This window comes from Ambystoma mexicanum, chromosome 6p (assembly GCF_040938575.1).
Source record: "Ambystoma mexicanum isolate Mex_15411 chromosome 6p, UKY_AmexF1_1, whole genome shotgun sequence".
NCBI classification, from domain to species: Eukaryota; Metazoa; Chordata; class Amphibia; order Caudata; family Ambystomatidae; genus Ambystoma; species Ambystoma mexicanum.
The window spans coordinates 1114968547-1114987716 of record NC_090935.1 but is presented as its reverse complement, the minus strand read 5'-3'; the positions used below and the strand labels follow the sequence as shown (position 1 = coordinate 1114987716).

The 19170-nt window shown below is 45.8% G+C and overlaps 1 protein-coding gene across 3 annotated transcripts in view; it reads right to left on the bottom strand.

Annotated features, from left to right (window-relative positions):
* Window positions 1-19170, bottom strand: part of TUT7 (terminal uridylyl transferase 7) — a 2420963-nt gene that overhangs the window by 1323787 nt on the left and 1078006 nt on the right. For all 3 annotated transcript variants that reach the window (XM_069625717.1, XM_069625718.1, XM_069625719.1), the window contains one exon: window positions 3216-3353. In XM_069625717.1, the coding sequence (XP_069481818.1) occupies window positions 3216-3353 (138 nt within the window). The remainder of the gene's footprint in view (window positions 1-3215; window positions 3354-19170) is intronic.

Genomic DNA, 19170 nt, shown 5'->3' with positions numbered 1-19170 from the left:
CCCGCCCCCTTGTCGGAGCATTGATGCGACTGGCTGTAGGTCTTGGCCGTGGTCTTCGTGAGGATAGATAAGGACTTTGCAGTTTGGGAACTGTTCTTATCAATGTCCTCATCGTTGGTGGAATGAAAGGTCGCCATCCTTGAATGAAAGGTCCAGTATGCATTCACAGACGTCCGGGTTGAACTTGGTAACCCATAGCCAAGCGGTCCTCATGTCTGTGCCGATGCAGCACGGCCTGATGTGTCTATGTGCGCCACGGCAGACTCCATGATATCCTGGGCCACCATTTTGGCTTCTGCCAGACCCGCCTTGAAACGTGCCTGGCTCTGCACCGAAGTTCTGGAAGGAAGTCAGCGATTTCCTGCCAAAGCCGCCGATTAACGGCTGCCAGCATGGCATCTGCGTTGGATTGACAAAGGTGCAGTGAGGCATTGGAATAGACCTTCTTTCCATAAGCCTCCAAGATCATCTCCTCCTTGCCGAGAAGCGACGAAGAAGAGGTGGCCGAGAGCGACTGAGGTTTGGAGAAGAGTGATGCTGTGGCGATCACCGAAGAGTGAGGTTAAGGATGCGCCAACAGCAAGAGTGGTTCCCCCCTCCGACTACCTGTACTCAGCGTTGAGGCGCCGATTGACTAACTGGCCCGAATGGGGTTTCAGCGATCCCTTTTTGGCCAAGGCGACAATGTCCTTCTGCATCAGGATCCCCGTTCTAGCCGCGGGGCATAGATTGAGAACCTCGTCCAGGACCCCCACCTCTGGTTGTTCCACCTCAGGTTGTGGAAGCCCCAAGTATTCGGCCAACCCTGAGAGCCGTTCGTGAAAGACCTTGGCTTAAGATGGCGTGTCGGGGTCCTCCTACTCATCTGTGTCGACTAGGGTGTCCGGCTGGTCGGGCGCAGGTGGAGAAATGCTCAGAGCCAAAGGCTGCGGTGTGAGAACCGGAGCCGGTGGCTGATGTGTAGGCTGGTGTGGAACCGCCAGAACTGTGGGAGGCAGGGGAGCTGGAATCGACGGACCCAGCGTGGGCAGCAGGGGCTGTGCAAAGGCCTTGAGGCGCTGGAGCCTTAGGAGGAATGACTATAGGCACCGGTGGTGGGACCGGCGGGAGCTTGTCCCTGATCACATTGAATGGATGGCTCCCATCTGAGGAGACCTCACGAGCACGAGGAACTTTAAAAAAACATGTCTTCAGGCTGGTGGAATGGTAGGAGTAGCGGGTGGCTGCTGGGGCCTGTGTGTACTCTGCCTTGCTGGTTGTGGGGTAAGTCTGCCCTGCAACGCTGAAGGATAAGCTGTAGGCCACGTACCTGGTGAAGACCAGCCCCACCTCGAAACTCGTTCTCCCACCTGCTCCGCACAAGGGGGTGGTATCGGACGAGTGGCCGTTTTGTCTGCCACGGTGGGCATTTTGTCATGCTGCATGCCACATGCCTGCGTCGTGATGCTTGCCTCGCTGGGCCCGGCCTCCTCCACGACTCTTGGCAGTGAAGCTGGAGGCCTACCCTGCACCGCAGGACGAGGCCTGGTAGAGTACTGCCCTCGGCTGTGTGGCCAGTAGACATCTGTCTGGTACAAGAGCGTAGCCCCTCCGGTGAACACCCGGTAAAAGAAATTTGCACTCCCTCAGCACTGTCTCCGGAAGGATCTAGCGACCCCTCGGCCTGGCGGCCAGAAGCTGAATCAGCTTTGGAACCTGTACTGGTACGAGTCCCTGAACAGTCCCTCCCGCTCGGGCGTTTCCTTGGAAGGAGACGCCTTTGCGGGGTGCGATGGAAAAAAGCGGCCCTACCTTGGGGCTTGACTTTGTCTAACAAAGTTGAAGTCCTCTGGAGGCGACTTCTCGAAGAGCTCCCTCAACTGAGCTAACCTGTTGTTCAGAGCGAGCGGTGTAAGCGCGTCACATGCGGTACAACCCTCCCAGCCATGATCAGGGCCAAGGCAGCGGAGGCAAAGAGCGTGGGGGTCGGATGTATAGAAGAGCCCTTCGCAGACTGGACACCTGCTGAAGTCCGTTCACATCGATATGCGCCGGGAGGAGCATGGCGCCATAGGACTGAGTACCTGATTAAGACCAAAAAACTGAAGACAATATCCGGGGTAGAGCGTGTGGAACTACAAACCCAGGAGCGCTGGCGAAAGCAGTCCGTTCCTGTCGACACAGAAAAGGGGACTGGGGAGTGGCACCAGTGGGCAGAGTCAGGGGAGCTCATGCTCCCAGGCGGCGCCTCTAAATTTAAAGGGGAAGAAGTTTTTTTCTGGTGAAAAAGGCTTTGTCTCCCCTCCCGAGCAAGGGATGCCCATGCATTATGGAGGAAAGGGGACAGGACGTAGGAGTAAGGGGAAAGAATTTAAAAGTTTGACAAAGAAAATGACTGGGGGGTACTGTGCAAGCGCACCTACTGGCCAAGTATGGAGACAACGGGAGCTTTATTTGTTTTTAGAGAGAGAAATAAAAAAGCCTGATGCAGCTAGTATAGTCTTCAGGTATTTTTTCTGTTGAGCGATAAAAGCAATAAAGTATGTAGTAGAGACATTTCTAGCTGTGTAAATGGCATTTTGATGGATCGAAGCTGAATTAGAGCGGCACAGTAGTCTACAGTAGTGGTAAACTTGGAAAATGGTTACAGGAAGCATGTGAAACTCAAAAGACCCAATGGCTGACCAATGTTTATTCTCTTTATCAAGATACCAATAGATTAGCTAGGCACGATTCATGAACTCATTAATCCCGGGCTGCATAAGAGTTGATACGACACACAACAAAAAATCAAACAGTTGCACTACACCAAGAAGGAAGGACTCCACCATGATGTACAACAAAAAACATCTTTGCACACGTTTCCTCTATGTTAAGTACCTTTTAGTTACATTCTTACAGATCCCATTACTACTCTTGTGCACACCTCTTGTTTTCTTCCCTGATATTTATTGCGAAACAAACATTCTTAAATTGCTAAGCTAGATCCGTAAATTTAAAATAATAAATCAACAATTAAAAACATGCTTGTTCTATTACTGAGATACTAAACACATTTATATTTTGATTAAGGCCCAATTTCTGATCAAATGATCAGTATTCTGTAGCAGATTCAATACATTCTGGATTTGGCCTCAATCATGTTCTTAACAATGAAGGTTTTACTACAAAGAACCAAATGGAAGGTGAAAAATGCATTCCTTATGCAATATATACTAAAGCAGCAGAATACATACACTGCCCCTTTTGGTGCATTCTTCAACTGGCGGATGTGTGTCATCGTCTGCAGCCGGATTGTACTCCCATATCACTTCATTATTTTCCACATCTGCAAGGTAAAATTTACCTAGTTTTCGAAGTGAAAATCCTTCTATCTGTGAAATAATGCAAACACATATTAAACAAGGTTTTCTTCATCTTACACTTTTTGTGCTCACTCTCCAATATAAATGATACATACTTACTAAAAATGCATAGTTGCATATTTGAACATCAGTAAATAGACGGAAACTGACATACATTTGCATCTAAAAATATCTCCATACCAAAAATCCCCCAAATATCTTCTGGCGCATTTCAGTGAAGCGCAAAGAAAGGTTTGACACTGTTAGTTTTAAAATCAAACAAAATACAAGTTTTAATAACTTTCATTGGAATAACTGAAAATATTACTCTGATATGGTAAAATGCCTTAGGATTCAAAGTCCCAATACTGCATCAGATTGTGGTCAGAGTACGATCATGAAATTCAGTCCTCAGAAAACCACCTTATCCAGATTTATCAAGACCGACATATAATGGTACTTGGAAAAGGATTCAAAAGTCTAGTAGTGCTGGAAATCTTAGATTTAAAATTAGATTTATTATTTCAACGTTTCAGCAGCTTCACAACAAAGCATTCAGAAAGAACACTCAAACACTACAACCCTCATCCATCAGTGTTTACCCGAAGTAGTTCTGATCCTTCTCGTTCTTGTACTCTCAGTCCAGCTAATTCAGCCTCAGGCCATCCATAATTCACTAACCAGCCTCATCTAGACCTCACATCATGCCTAGACCCAGTCTGCTTTCTTTGCTGCTCTTATGCAGAGGACCATTGCATTAAAGGCCATACTGATAGGATTGCAGTTGTTGTGTGAAACAAGCGTGGGGAAATGGAAGTGAAGGATTTGGTACTGCGATTCTGTATAGCAGATGCCGATTTTAGTGTCTTAGTTACAAACGCGTCACAATAACAGGTACTTCGTAGTGTGACAGGGCCAGTGGACAGACCCCGTCGGGGGGATACTAGGTCCCAATTCCCTTCCACGTGCCTATATGCTAGACTACGAACCCTCTCCCTCCTTACCTGGTGTGACGGCAGAGTCGAGGCAGACTTCACCACAGGACACCTGAGGGGCCACGTGAACCAACCTGGCACTGTGGCAGAGCACCGAAACAAAGAAGGACAGAGCCAGCAGCAAGAAGACCACAAGCTCAACAACTCGAGAAGCACTGCTCTAGCTGTCAGCACCATGCAGAGCCTGCACATAATGAGGAACACCATCGAATAGCCCACCGGGAATATTGACATTAACAAAAAGACCTTCAGGCAGGGCACAAAAATGCGCCATGACTCCGTACCAAAAAGGGGCTTAAAGCCCTTATTAAACCTCCCAAGCCTTTCCACCTGCAACACCCATTAGAACCAAGGTAAGTCATTGGCAAGCAGAGCTGATCAATCCTAGGAGGGGGTGGGATGTTTCAATGGTAATCTTAACAGTGGGTTGCAGTTGGGTGAGGACAGGCAGTGAAGTGGACATCCGAGAGACCAGTGGAAGAGAGTGGGGAAGGAGTGTAAAGGTCATTAGAGAGAGGGGTCCGTGGAGTGGAGTGTGTGTGTGGGTGCATGGAGTATTTGTTGTTGTAGCATAGTAGAAGTAGAGCAGAGGTAGTGCTAGCTGCAAGTAAAAGGTAGTGGTAGAATAGTAGTGGGATTAAGAAGTTGTAGTTGTGGTAGTGAAAGTATAGAGAGGGAGTAGTTGTAATGATAAAATGGTAGTAGAGAGTAGTAGTGCCAAGAACAGAGAGGTGGAAGTAGCGGGTGACAAGGAGGTGAAGTAGAAGGATGGAGAGAGGAGAATGTAATATCGGAATGCGTAGATAACCAGGAGTAGGAATAAGTGCCAGTAGCTAGCAGAGGAAAAGACAGATGAGGAAGCGAAAGTAAGAGAGACCGGTAACATCAAAGGATGGAGGTAGGAAGGCAGAGTGCAAAGTCCGAGGGATAGGAGAGTGGTGGAAAGGAAAGAAATCTTGGGAGCAAGTGTAGGAGAGGGTCCGGTGAGACCGTGCGTGTATGAAGAATCTGTGGAACTGTGCAGAAGGAGGCACCATCCCGAAATCCCACAGAACACTAAGTAGGACTAGGTCAGGGAGAGTTAGAAGGTCCCTAGGGAGTAAAGCAGTCATCGACTCAGGGAAAACACCAATAGCCTAAGCCAATGAAGAGACAGACCGGTGTCACCTGGTGGTATTACTAACCCCTCTTACAGTTGCCGGGGCTAGGGAGGAGGAAAATCTGTGGGAATTCGGGCGATGTCCCTAGACCCAAATTCCCTAAAACCACTCTGGGTTCTGAAGCATCTGACAATTCCACCAAGCAAATCTTGTTGCAACGATTCAATAAACACCCTTGGTATGTTAGTAAAGCGTCTGGAGCATTTATTTGTAGCGGACCCAGTCACACTAGACCCAATGGAGCAGAGGACCCTCCAGAGCTTGTTCATCTTTCATTTATGTTTCAGGTTTCTTTACATGGAAGTTAGGTCACTGTGCAGGCAACAAAGTTCATGAGGAAGGAATTCCCAGATTACAGTGGGAGTGTGGTAGGGGGCGAATGTATCCAATATGGAAGAGGAAAATCGCAGACCATTCCAGAACCTGTAGTGATGTCACACTGTGCTAAGCACCAGCCATTACATAAATACCCTGAATAAGTGGCATAGTGTGCAAGTGTAGTACAAGACTTGACAGCTTCCTTATAATTAGATTAAACTTTGTTGTGATGCGGCGGCCCACTGACAGTCATAACCTGTAGTTCACCAAAGCAGCCTCAGAGCTGCGTTATAAGTTCTCGGAGTTTGTGCACTACCTGGTTAGAGTTAAGCCAACTCAGTCGGACTAGTTCAGACGCTTAGGTTATGTGACAAGAAACAAATCAATCAAAAATGGTAAAGAACCACCACTGGTCACAATGTGACGAGTACTAGGAGGAGGAAAAGTTGTTCTATGAGGAATGTGAGAACCCTGATCAAGAACACAGTTTTAAGAGTACCGGGACACACTAGAGTGGCTGTGAAAGTAGGCATTAAGCCTATACAAAAAAGATTGGAGACAGCACTCCAAGGCCATGACACACCCAGATCACTTTTTATTTTTACATTTCTGTTTTATAGTTTTTTCAAAAGTAACAGGTACCGCAGGAACCCAACAACCAAAAATAACCGTTAACACAATTAGCAACATGTATGCATGTATGTTTCAATAAGAACAAAGTCAAGCAAGGCCCACAGAAACCAATACATCCGTACAGTAGGTATGGTTCCCCATTTCTCCCTCATCTTGGCAAATTTAAGCCTGCACCCACGGGCCATATATATGTGCTCCTCTATCGACATGCAGTTATCTAGGTCCCGTTCCCACTGGGAGATGCTAGGCTAGTCCTTCAACCCCCAATGTTCGGATTTATTCCGCTTGGCCACAATCATCACATTTGCAATAAAAAGGTTTTCATGTCGGGGGAAAAAAAACTGTGCTCCCCATATGCCCAACAGAGCGAATTTTGGATCATCTGGGATAGGCTGACCAAGCGTTCAGGATATATGCCTTTATACTGCAAACAAATACATACAGATTTTTGGGCATAAAAAAATGGTATGCTAGAAGATTCCAATGACCACATGACAACGCAAATGATGGGGGCTCCCACCTTGGCTACACTTAAACAGCACCTCTTTAGCATAGTAACCTTCAATATAAGATTTTAAACTGAACCAATCAAAATCGGTCAGAGTTTGCCACCTCCAGCCATGCCAACAAAGCTTCCTGCCATTCATGAACTTCAATAAGACCAACGTCTCCCTCCCAGCCTAGTGAAGGGGTGGTTGGTAAAATTGATAACTACCGGATACAGGGTCAAAATTGAATTTTTCAGGGGCCTGGTGGCAGCCTCTTTGACCCGAATCACCTGTCTGGAGGCCAACGTTATTCTTGCAGTATTGTACAGTGTCTGAAGGGAGTCGGCATGGGGCAGCCTGTCTAGTTCTATACCAATGTGAGGATGCAACAAGTCCCTGTGGAGCCATTCATTAGCAAGTTCCAACTGGGAGGCGCAACAGTATTTCCAGAGGGCCGGTATGGCCATAGCACCCTCCCACACTGAGGAATAGAGTGTGCAATACAATCCTCGGCTGTGACCTACACCAAAGCAACTGTCTCAAAGTCTGCACAATCTTGTGAAATTCGTCTTCCGTAATCGCCACTGGGGTATTTTGACAGATATTTAAGTACAGAGGGAGGGTGATCATCTTATAAAATATGCACCCAAGCAGCTTGAGGGGGAGAGACGCCCAAAACTTGTTGTCCAAACAGAACTGGTCTGTAATCTGTATCACAATTGATCAGGGTGTCCATAATATATGAAAAATTCTAGTGACTATAGAGGGTTCAATGCATTTTACTCATGACAAACTTACAGAAGAAATTATACATAATAAAACACATTACCTAGCAAAAAGGTCATCATGGTTTTGGACAGTGGTGTAAACTTGATATCTTCACAGGAAAAACAGTACATTATATATATATATACACATATGATGTGATGGGATCAGCAAACATCAATGCATATGTGGAAAAAACAACAAAGACTTTTTACATAACATGTTGTACAAAACGGATGGGTTCCATTTCATCGATTGGGAGCCGAAATCTTGTTAAATTGGCTAATTCAAACAGCTTCAAAATGACAGTGAGAACAATAAACACTGTAAAAAGGGTTGTTGACACAAGTGTGTTTTGGCCACTTTTAGTGGATGTGAAGTGGTAAAGGTTGGGCCGCTTTCATCAGGACGGGAGAAGGACAGATGGAAATTCAATGAATGATTGATCCTCCATGTATCTGTGAAGTAATCAGTAAACCGCCAATGTGGTGTATTGAGGGCGTCGCAACTTTAAAAAAAAAACTTTTTTTTAAAACTCTATAGTGGAGTTGGACAAGGATGATGGCTTGGTTCTTCTAGATTTTGAGGGTTTACGTGGAGTGGCAACACTAAAGACATGAGGTGAACACTACTGTGGTGTGTAGCAATTGTAGAAGGGACATTGCCTTGTTGGAAAAAGGAGAAGGAATACATGGTACTACATGGTTTTTAGGAAACAAGAAGAATGATGTCAACATTTATTTGGAAGGGTTGGATCTAGGTCATCAGGCCCCTAGAAAGTTGTTCCACTCGACGATGTTTAAACCCTTGTTTACAGTGTCTAAACGATGTATCCCATCTTTGTTCGAGTCTTGTGAGTGGTTTGTTGATGTCTCCTGCTCTTATTTGCAGGGAGATCATTTGAAGCATATACCATTTCAATTCTGAATCAGTGTGTTTCTTGAGGGCATAGTGTTCAAACAGAGGTTTGTCTGGTACATGATTCCTTAGGGGCACTATCACAAAGCACCATTTTGCTGTTCCAGTTAGTGTGTGATTGGAGCACCCACTGAATGTTGTCATGTTCAAAAACCTTTTTTGTTCCAGTTAAATTACACGCCACACAATGGCCACACTTATAGTGGCCTTTCAAGGGGCAATGGGGGAAGAGAGACCCCACAGTGTCTCAGTGGTTGTCAATTTGACCGGTTCCAAATATGTGTGGACCAATTTCTTTGAGGTTTGGATTTTTCTTGCAGGCAAAAACGTTTTTTTTTTTTTTTTTTAAAAGGGTTCCTTTGTTCTTAATCAGATGCCAGTGTTTATTGATGGTACTTTTTATCATGTTACTCAGTGTGCTATACGTAATGATGCATAGCAGCCTCTCTAATGTTTCTTGTGCTTTAGATGTTAGATATGCTTCTCTGCAAGTGTTCGCTGCTCGTTTCTTGGACATTTTTACTGCTTCTTTTTGGGTAACCTCTTCCGATTAGTCTTTTTATGAGGTTGTCTGCGTGTTGTGTAAACTTGATCTTATCTGTTCAGTTTCTTCTGATCCTCAGGAACTGGCCGTTAGGGAGGTTGTATTTTAGTGCTGCAGGGTGGTAACTTGAGAAATAGAGAAGACTATTGCGGTCAGTTTTTTGCGTAACAATTCTGTTTTAAGTGCTGCGCCAGATCTGTAAATGTAGAGGTTGAGAAAATCGATGGAAAAAAGATCCCAATGGAGCGTAAACTTAATATGCCTATTGCAGGAGTTCAGCCATTCATTTAAAAGCATGAGTTCTTTGGAAGATCCTCTCCAGATTAGGAGGACATCATCGATGTAACAACGCCAAATAAGAACGTGGACTTGAAGGGATTGCATCAGAATAAAAGTGATATGACTCATATTGAGCCATAAATGGGTTCGATACATCAGGGGTAAATGTTGCTCCCATGCGGATGCCTTTGATTTGCTTGAAAAGCTGGTCTTTGAACAGGAAGAGGTTTTCGGTCATGGAAAGTTTGATGCATTCTAGGATAAAATCTGTAGGGACCATCTGGTTATCTGGTGTAGTGTCTAAGACGATACGTAGAGCATCTAGGCCTTCTCGTTGGGGGATAGATGTATATAATGTTTCCACATCTAGAGTGGCCACGATGCAGGTTTCTGGTAACGTGATAGTTCTTAGAATGTTTCGGGTTTCGGTTGTATCCTTGATGTATAATGTCATATGGGTGAAGAAAGGTTTGAAGAAAAAAAGTCTGTATACAGTGATAATGGTTCCAGAAGTGAATCACTAGCTGAAACAAAGGGAGGACATGGAAGGAAAGACTTTGGATCTCGACATATATGAATGCACAAATATTTAAACGAGTCCATGGCCACAGAGACACGGATAATCTGCAATTATCCGTGATCGCGTCCTCACCTCAGAACAAAATTGATTTTTTTCAATTGACACTGCATCATCAATGAATCTGTAAAATCACCATGACTCTTGGGCAGGATCTACATGGTTCCTCCAAGTACAGCAACAGATCATCAACCTATATAATGACATTCTGTCCACTCTCCCAGACGGCCACACCAGGACTTGGAGTACTTCTGACAAGCTAAAACAAGCATTTATGGAGCAAAGTCTGTTGCCAAGCCCTTATCACCTTCCTCAGGGGGGAATTTATTTGTGCATTCTATAAAGTGTGCCAGGCCTGGGGGCATCAGGGCGATGGTTACAGAAGGCATATTAAGAGAGATTCATTAAGGTGCAATTGTTAAGTTCATACAGGCAGGACATTTGAGGAGAACAGAAGGGTCTTCAGAACAGCCAATAGGATTGTTCAGCTCTTAATGCTGGGGGTAATGAGTTCCAGGTCTTGGAGACAATGACGGGGAAGCTTGCCCAGCCGGCTCTTTTTTGCTTGAAGTCAGGGATAAGCAATATATAAGAGTATTTAGAACGGGTTGGTCTGGAGGATTGAGCTTAAGCAAATGGTTGATAAAAGTATCTTGGGGCCGAGTTCGTAAGACATTTGTGTGTGATAGCCAGGGATTTAAAGATGATACATTCACGGATTGGCAGCCAATGAACCCTGAATCTTGCAGCTGAAATGTGGTCCCCTTTGTGGATATTGAGGGCAGCTATGAGGGCATTGTTTTGTATGATCTGGAGTTTGTTAATAACAGGTAACTGCCGCTGGGGCGGCCGTCGCAGCATTTGAGAACACTCATGGTTCTTCCAAATAGGAAGTAGGAGGCCCAGGCAACTGCATCCAGCAAGGAAGTGAGCAGCTGAAGCCAAGTGTTGGCATAGTATCTGGTGGTCCACCAGATTAAAAGTGGCAGGTCAAGCATGAGTCAGAGGGCTGAATTGCCAGCATCTTCAATAATGTCCTGTTGGATTTTTAAGTCTAACAAGGCAGAATAATACGAGAGCCGCAGCCTACTTCCTTGAAAGAGTTGATGGAAGTGGACTGCACTTCCAAGGGTAAATCTGCCTCATTAGAAGAGGATTGGAGGATGGGAAAAGTAGGGAAGGGGGCATGATGACAGAAAGAGGCAGATGCAAGGAATATGTTCGACCTGTAAAGTATCAGTCACCCAATGTCAGCAGAGAGGACGCCATGTGCTAGAGAAGACATGCCTGCTGGTTTGTGTAAAACACTGCAAAAGGAACAAAGACAAAGGATGAGGGCGAAATGTCTGAGGCCAGAATTGGAAGGGAAAGTAGCAGAGATTCCTAATCTAGCCCCTTGCATGATAACCTTCATTATGAACAGTTAACAAGATTTAAAAGAAGCAATGACAGGTCCTAGCACATACACAAGTTGCTGGATTTTGCAGGACCTGTAGCTAAGATCAAGGATCGAGAAGAGCGGGCAAAGGATACCAGAGTTATTGTAGAATCTATGACTCTAGCGAACCAAGGTAAAGTACCATACATTTCTTACGAATCAAGAACGGCACCTTTTTAAAATCGCTCTGCAGGACGAGTCTTATTATTAGAAAATCAAGTCAAAGCTAAGAGATTTGCCAACCTATGAAATTGGGTAGGAGGTTCAGGGAATGCTAGACTCCAGAGCTCTTGTTCTCTCTAGACTGGACTACTGCAACAGCCTCTGTCTAAATCTGCCCGCTTCTACCCTCCTCCCTCTGCAACTCATCCAGAACAGGACTGTGAGACTTGTCCTTTGCCTCAAGCCCAGGGATCGTATCTCTCCAGAACTGAAATCTATGCAATGGCTCCCAGTGGCTGTGCGGATTAAGTTCAAAACCCTCTGCATTGTCCACAAGGCCTTCTGGGGCCTCAATGGAAGAGCGGAATTAGGTACACATCTTCTAGTAGATAGTAAGTTCAATTTCATAGAATTCTAGCCAGCCTGGTTTCAAAGTTCAAGGTGCACGGGAGGAAATAAGGCCTTGGCACAAAGGCCCAATATACACATGAAAAGGAAAAAAAAGGAACCTAATACGGATTCATCCAGGATAGTCCCTTAATAGTGTGCATGGGACGGGAGTAATCTGTATTAGGTTCCTTTTTTTCCTTTGCCTGGGGCCTCAATACCTCCAACTCTCTCTCCCTAAATATCGGTCAGAACCGACCTCTATAAAACCTACTGTTAACTCAATCCTGTTAACTTGAACTAGTCGTGTAGAGGACGAGTTCTTCTTAATAATGTACCACCATACTGATTTCAGTAGTGCAGCAGGGCAGTCTATTATTGGAAAGAAGGAGGACACAACAGGAACACCGTTGGCTGCAAATAAAGGCCACAAGTTAGTAAATCACATTACATAGACATCAAGAACGGAAGGAGAAATGAGGCTCACCTCTAGGATCTAGAGCTGTGTGTATATACTGTAGTTGGGGAGCAGTGCAGGCCAGAAATCCCCTTAAACATAAATAACCCTAGAATGAGTGTCACATCAACTAAAATAATTGAGTACACCCAAATAATCGTTTTTAGGATTCCTTACACGCGAGTTCTGCAAATATTTTCCTGAAGGAGTAATGTCCACAGCAATTCAGCAAGTCCCAATAATCCACAGGTAAAACCCTATTCCCGGCGGCACGAGTACGCCTAGTCCAGTAAACAACCAAGTCACAAGTTCATAAGCAGGCGTGTGCAGAAATAGTTCCAGGAAAATGTGGATTCCAATTGGGCAGTAGGCCGTGGAGAAATACAGTGAAGGGCAGATCACTGTGAGCAATAGGAACAGGGCTGTGGAAGTGGCGTAGGTAGTGAAGGCAGTAGAGCTGCAGGAATAACACTGAGTGTAATGCAGCCGTTCGTGGTATGTAGCAAGGTGGGGCTGCGGTTACAGCGCAGTTAGCAGGCAGAGACAATCCATTATCCGTAGCTAAGATCAAAACCATAGGAGCAGTGTCAGGGACAAAACGTAGGCGAGGCAGTGCGATTATAACATAGCTGGTGGTCAACAGGATTGGGTAATAACGAGGCAAAATGGCAAGGCGTATCAGGTCTGTGAAGCAGGCAAAAGGAGTCAGAAGTTCCAGGAAAACAGACAAGACAAAAAGTCACAAAGCTTGAAGAACAATATTCAGAAGCGAGGCGTGTTGAATCCGAGCCGTATTTAACCAATGGCGGTATGAAAACATTGTAAAGCACGTCTTCGAAACTTCCTGTTTCGGCACATTGTGTTCCAACATTTCCCTAGCAACCCCCAGCTGGAACACATTGCGAATCTTCGCGTGAGTGCTTTCGTCGGGAACCAAGATGCAGACCATAAAGGAGGAGGAGCTCTACTAATACGAGGAGGAGTGGGAATCGTCGGGGAATGGGAGCACAGGGATGGACGTGTCCTTATAGTTCCCTCTCTCAAAGACACCCTACCCCTCGGGTTGCCAAAAAATATGACATCAAAACAGGGGCATGAATGTTGCTAGCTGGTTCCCAAGTGCGATCCTCTGGCCCATAGCCTTTCCAATTAATGAGAAACTGGCGAACACCTCTCCGAACCCTAGTGTCAAGTATGGCTTGAACCTCCTATTCGTCAGACCCCTGGACATTCAAAGGAGTCGGGCGAGAGGGCAGTCTGGTCTCTGAGACACAGGGTTTCACCAAGGAAACATGAATTACCGGATGTATTTTCCACCGGGCCGGTATGTCTAAACCGAGCGCAGCAGGACCAATCATGGTCAAGAATGGTATAAGGACTAAAACTTCGGCAACAAGGAGCGACGGGCCATCAGACTGAGGTTACGCAAGGATAACCAGACCTTCATCCCCACTTGATAATCTGGAGCAGGCTGTCGATGTTGGTCTGCGAAGCATTTAGAATGGTCATGTGCCTCTGTAAGTTTCTATTGGACTGATATATCTATAGCCGTGCGATCACGAAGACAAGACTGAGTGGCAGGGTTGCCAGTGGAGGGGAGTGCTTCCAGTGGAAGAGTGTGGGTGTTGTCCATACTAGGCAAAACACGCCTTGGCTGTATGTAAGGAGGAGTTGTAAGCAAACTCAGTCATGGTTAATACTGAATACCATGTTTCTTGGTGTTGCAGTGTTAAGCAGCGCAGGTACTGCTCTAACGTGGCATTCAACCTCTCAGTCTGCCCATCTGTTTGTGGGTGGTAGGCACTAGAGTACCGCTCATCAATCCCCAGAGCAGAGGCGAGAGCGCTCCAAAAACGAGAGGTAAATTGCGAACCTCTGTCCGTGATAATGATATCAGGAAGGCCAAAATAACGGAAAACATGGTGCAAAAACAAATCAGCCAACTGAGGAGCCGATGGTAGGTCCTTGCAGGGAATGAAAAGAGCCATATTCGTGAACTAGTCAATAACGACCCCAAAAGTAACAAAACCATTAACAGTTGGGAGCTCCAGAATAAAATCCATGGAAAGCATAACCCATGGCTTTCCTGGGACTGGCAGAGGCTGAAGCAGACCCATCGGTTTGGCCTTCGCTGTTTTGCTTTGTGCGCAAACGGCACACGAGGACAAGTACCGTACTACATCTTTGTACATCGATGGCCACCAACACCAGCGCCTAAGGAGATCAAAAGTTTTCCTTCTACCAGGATGCGTCGCTAATGTTGAATCATGGCACCACTGGAGGGTGATATTCCTGGTACGTGTAGTAGGATGTATATTTTACCTGTACATAGGGAAGACCCTGTACTAGTTCCATGTTGTATTCTGTGATGTCTGGCGGGGTGGACAAGACCCAATCCTGCACTAAAGTCTTCAGAGAGGACTGCATGGTACAAGCACATACCACTTGGTTGGGTAGTAATAAAGAACCATCAGAAGAACAGGAATCTGAGGGGCCATGCATGCGAGAAAGAGCATCTAGTTTAGAATGCAGATGACCTGGGCGGTAAGTAAAGTGAAGTTGAACATGGTAAGAAACTCGTACCACCTCGCATGGGGAGCTGTGGTACATTTCACTGACTGTAAGGCCAAAATGTTTCGATGATCCGTAAACACCTGTACAGGAAGCACAGTACCCAACAAGCGGTGACGCCACAATGAAAAGGCATCCCGTATTGCAAGCAACTCACATTCCGTAATGGTATAGTTAATTTCGTAATGAGAAAACTTACGCAAATGGTAAGCAATTGGGTGTAAAAAACCTGTATCTTTACACTACTGAGACAATACAGCCCCCACAGCAGTGTGTTAGGGAGAATTCTCTGAAAAGGCTAATTTCCCAAACCTAGTGAGTCCCCCAGCAACTTTGCTGGATTTTTGGGGTTTATTTTTTTCTCCTGCTAAGAGTGAGACTCTTTTCCTCCCACTCTTAGACATGATTTGAGGTGTTCCTTTGACTTTGTATGTGTTTTATGGGATATGACCGAGTTTTGGCTGGTGGCAGTGGATGCTACTTTTTATATTCGACCGCGAATATATTCTTATGGGATTTACCCATTGTTCGAGGCTCCCACTTTTTAAAATAGCCTCGAACATACCGCCGGTTTATTAAATAATATAAATTCACTGGTTGGTATTTTTTGCCAAAACTTGGTTCCAAAATGGCGTTTGTGTTCGCTTCTGTGACTCCAACCCAAGTCGAGCCCTTTGTTCCACTTTTTGGCGGGCTTCTCCACAGAAACCTACAAAAGTGGTGCCACTCTGTCTGGGTACCACAGGGGGTGTCGGAGGGGGTTTAGGCACCCTGGACTGAGTTGCCCTGGCAACTCAAGTCGCACTCTTGTGTGATTGGCCCAAGTGGTGAGCCGCCCAGCTCACCACTTAGCATGTTTGAGTGACAGCTAGGCTGAATGAATGGGGGTTTTCTGCATAAAAGCAGGGCTTTGGGGACTGGAACTTCAGAAGTCGCCACAAGAACTAAAGAATCCGAGGAGGGAGAAGCCGAGCCAACCTGCAACGACGACACCACCGGTGGAGCCCTGCTGAACCGTCTCACCACTTTTCCCGATGACAGAGGAGATCTCCAGTCCGGAGAGTTTTCTTCCTTTGACTGGTGGGGATAACCAGTTTGCCCATCTTTTCGCCTTCCTGGACCATCTCGTGGCCGCCTTGCCCGTGCCAAGCACCCCGGCAACCGGAATACCACAGTTTACCACTACCGCAAAGAAAAGGGTGGTACCTTCTAACCGGGAAACTCTGCGGCTGCTTTCTTCGCTGGCAGCGCAACGACCTTCAGCTTTCCTCCACGTCGAGACCTCCTCTTCCTCTGGATGAAACACCGACTGCCAGGAACAACTGCCCCGCTGGAGCGTTCTTCCCACTTTCAGGTACCGTGTCCCGCCTGGCATCCCTTGCGACAGATCGTTCGGGGTGACAGTAAATCCTCGACTTTCTAACCTGGGTTAGCCTGGGACCTGTTAACTAACTTTTCCTGACTTGATCTCAATCTTTTTGTGAACTATTTACAAAGACTCTTTGGGCATAACCCCACTGTGTGATCCTGGACACATTTCGCTTGCTCTCTCCAAGAGTGGGCCTGGCATTTGAACTTCCTTGCTCCCCAGTATACTTTGCCTAACCTGCCTCACTGTGGTTCTTTGAAAAGTATTGAAATTTGTGTGCTTTCATAACTCTGCCTTTTCCCTCCCTTTTTAATAACTTATTAGAGTGCCATCTTATCTTAAGCGCTCACCAATGTCTGAAAAAAAGTGGTGTTTCTCATTAAGACTTGTCTAATAAGTGATTAGGGTTGTACATATATATAATAGTGACTGTGTGTTGAATTGATTTACCTCTCTGTGTGCTAGTGTAATTTACAAGTGTGTCTTTAAATAAATAATAATATACTTTTACACCAAAGCTCTGGTCAGTGTTTGCTTGTGCTACTGTATCTCTGTACCTATTGTGTATACTCTATATACTGCCTAACTCATCTTGAGAGAAGTCTGACTGCTCAGCCACAGCTACCAGGTAAATCTGGGTGGTACAGACTGCTACCAATTGGGTTTACTGCCAACCACCTGTAGTCCTAAAACTTTTTCAGTGGTCCCTAAGGGAACTGCACAGGTTTCTGCCTAACACAGTGTCAGAGGCATCCGCCTCGACATAGAAAGGCACAGTAGGATTAGGATGCTGTCGAACCGGGGCTGAAGTAAATGTCTCCTTTAATTTGTCAAACGCTTGTTGTGCCTCCGGAGTCCAGAGGTACTCTGCTTGCTACTGGTAAGAGCGGCAAGCAGAGTGGTGATAGCTGAAAACGACTGGATAAAGCGCTGATAAAAATTATTGTAGTGCCTTGCGGGTGGTAGGAGTTGGCCAATCCAGAACTGCTCCAACTTTAGCTTGACTCATTTGGACACCCTGATCAGTGATCTCATTGCCCAAATATTCGACCTGTTTGGTATGAAAAGTGCATTTTTCTAGCTTGGCAAAGAGGCAGTTTTCTCTTAATTGTTGTAGAACTGCGGTAACGTGTTGTACATGGAGGTCTTGAAATGGTTAATAGATTAGAATGTCATCAAGATACCCTATGACAAATTGGTCCAGCATGTCTCGAAATGGTTCATGAAACTGAAACATAGCAGGGCCGTTGCAGAGTCCCAACGCCATGACTAGATACTCAAACAGCCCGTACTTGGTTTTAAAGGCCGTTTTCCATTCATCTCCTTTGCGTATACGAACAAGATTATAGGCCCCTCGCAGATCCAACTTGGTAAAAATAACCGAAGCGCCTAACTGGTCTAGGAGAACGGAGATGAGAGGAATGGGGTATTGATTTCGGACTGTCACAGCATTCAAATCCCTGTAATCAATACAAGGTCTCAGGTCCCCCTCCTCCTTCGGGACAAAAAATAAAGGAGATGCTGCCGGAGACCTTGATGGACGAATGAAATCAGTTTGTAATGACTTATCAATATATTCTTTTAATATCAGGTCCTCTTTCTGAGTAAGGGAATAGACCAGAAGGTATCTTGGCTCCCTGTACCAATTCAATAGGGCAATCGTAGGGACGGTGGGGAGGTAGGATATCCGCGCCTCCTTTATCAAAGACATCCATAAATTGGGAATATTCCTTAGTTAATGTCACCAGGGCAAGAACACCGATGATACCAGCCGTATCCAAAATGGATCTACACAGGTTTTGTTCCGGTTGTAGCGACGTCAGACAATGTGTACTACAATGGGAGGAGCGGAATTCCAATACCCCTGATCTCCAATCCACCAGAGGATTGTGTAGGCGAAGCCAAGGGAGTCCCAAGATAATGCATTATTGTGGTGCCATAATCACATCAAACGTGATTGTCTCACTGTGATACCCATCGACAGTCAAAGAGATCAATGGTTTGTTCCGTGACCAAACCTGAAAGTAAAGTAGTACCATCGACTGCATTGACTAGTTCCGGGCAAGACTTAGGAACCAATTGGATCCCCTTTTCACTAACCAACGTGGAAGCCACGTAATTGCCCATAGCACCAGAATCAAGGATAACTTCAGTAGTCCATTTGTCACCCGTAGGGGGAGAAAAACTAACTTGAATAGCAAAGGGACTTGAAAGACAGCAGTCAAGAGGCGATACGCCCGGTAACGGGACTCCACTTATTGCCGGGCGTTGGCGTTTCCATGTCTTTTTCCATGTTTCTTAGGACAAGAGCGCAGGAAATGCTCAGCTGAACCACAATAGAAACATGGATTGTTTTTTCTTCTATGTTCCCTCTCATCGGTTAATAGCGGACCAAGGAGGACCCCAATCTGCACAGGTTCCACGTTTCCTGTTGCGGAACTAATATGGCCAAAGGGGAGGTTGGGATTCCTTTGTGTTCCCCTTTCCTTTCTGTTTTACGGGTATCGATCTGTAGGACAAGCTCAAGTAGCTCCGAAAAAGATGTTGGGACTACCGGAACCGTAGATAAAGTGTATTTCAAGTCATCCGAAAGCCCTTTGTAAAACAGGGGGGGCCCTTTTTTCCTCAGGCCATCCAGTCTCTGAGACCAATTGATGAAATCTTGCAACATAGGATAACAAGGAAGGCTTCCCTTGCTGGAGGTTCAAGAGCTCCAGGTCAGTAGTTTGTGTTCTGTAGTGGGTGTCAAACACCCTCCTAATGCAAGGATGAGAGCATCACAGTTG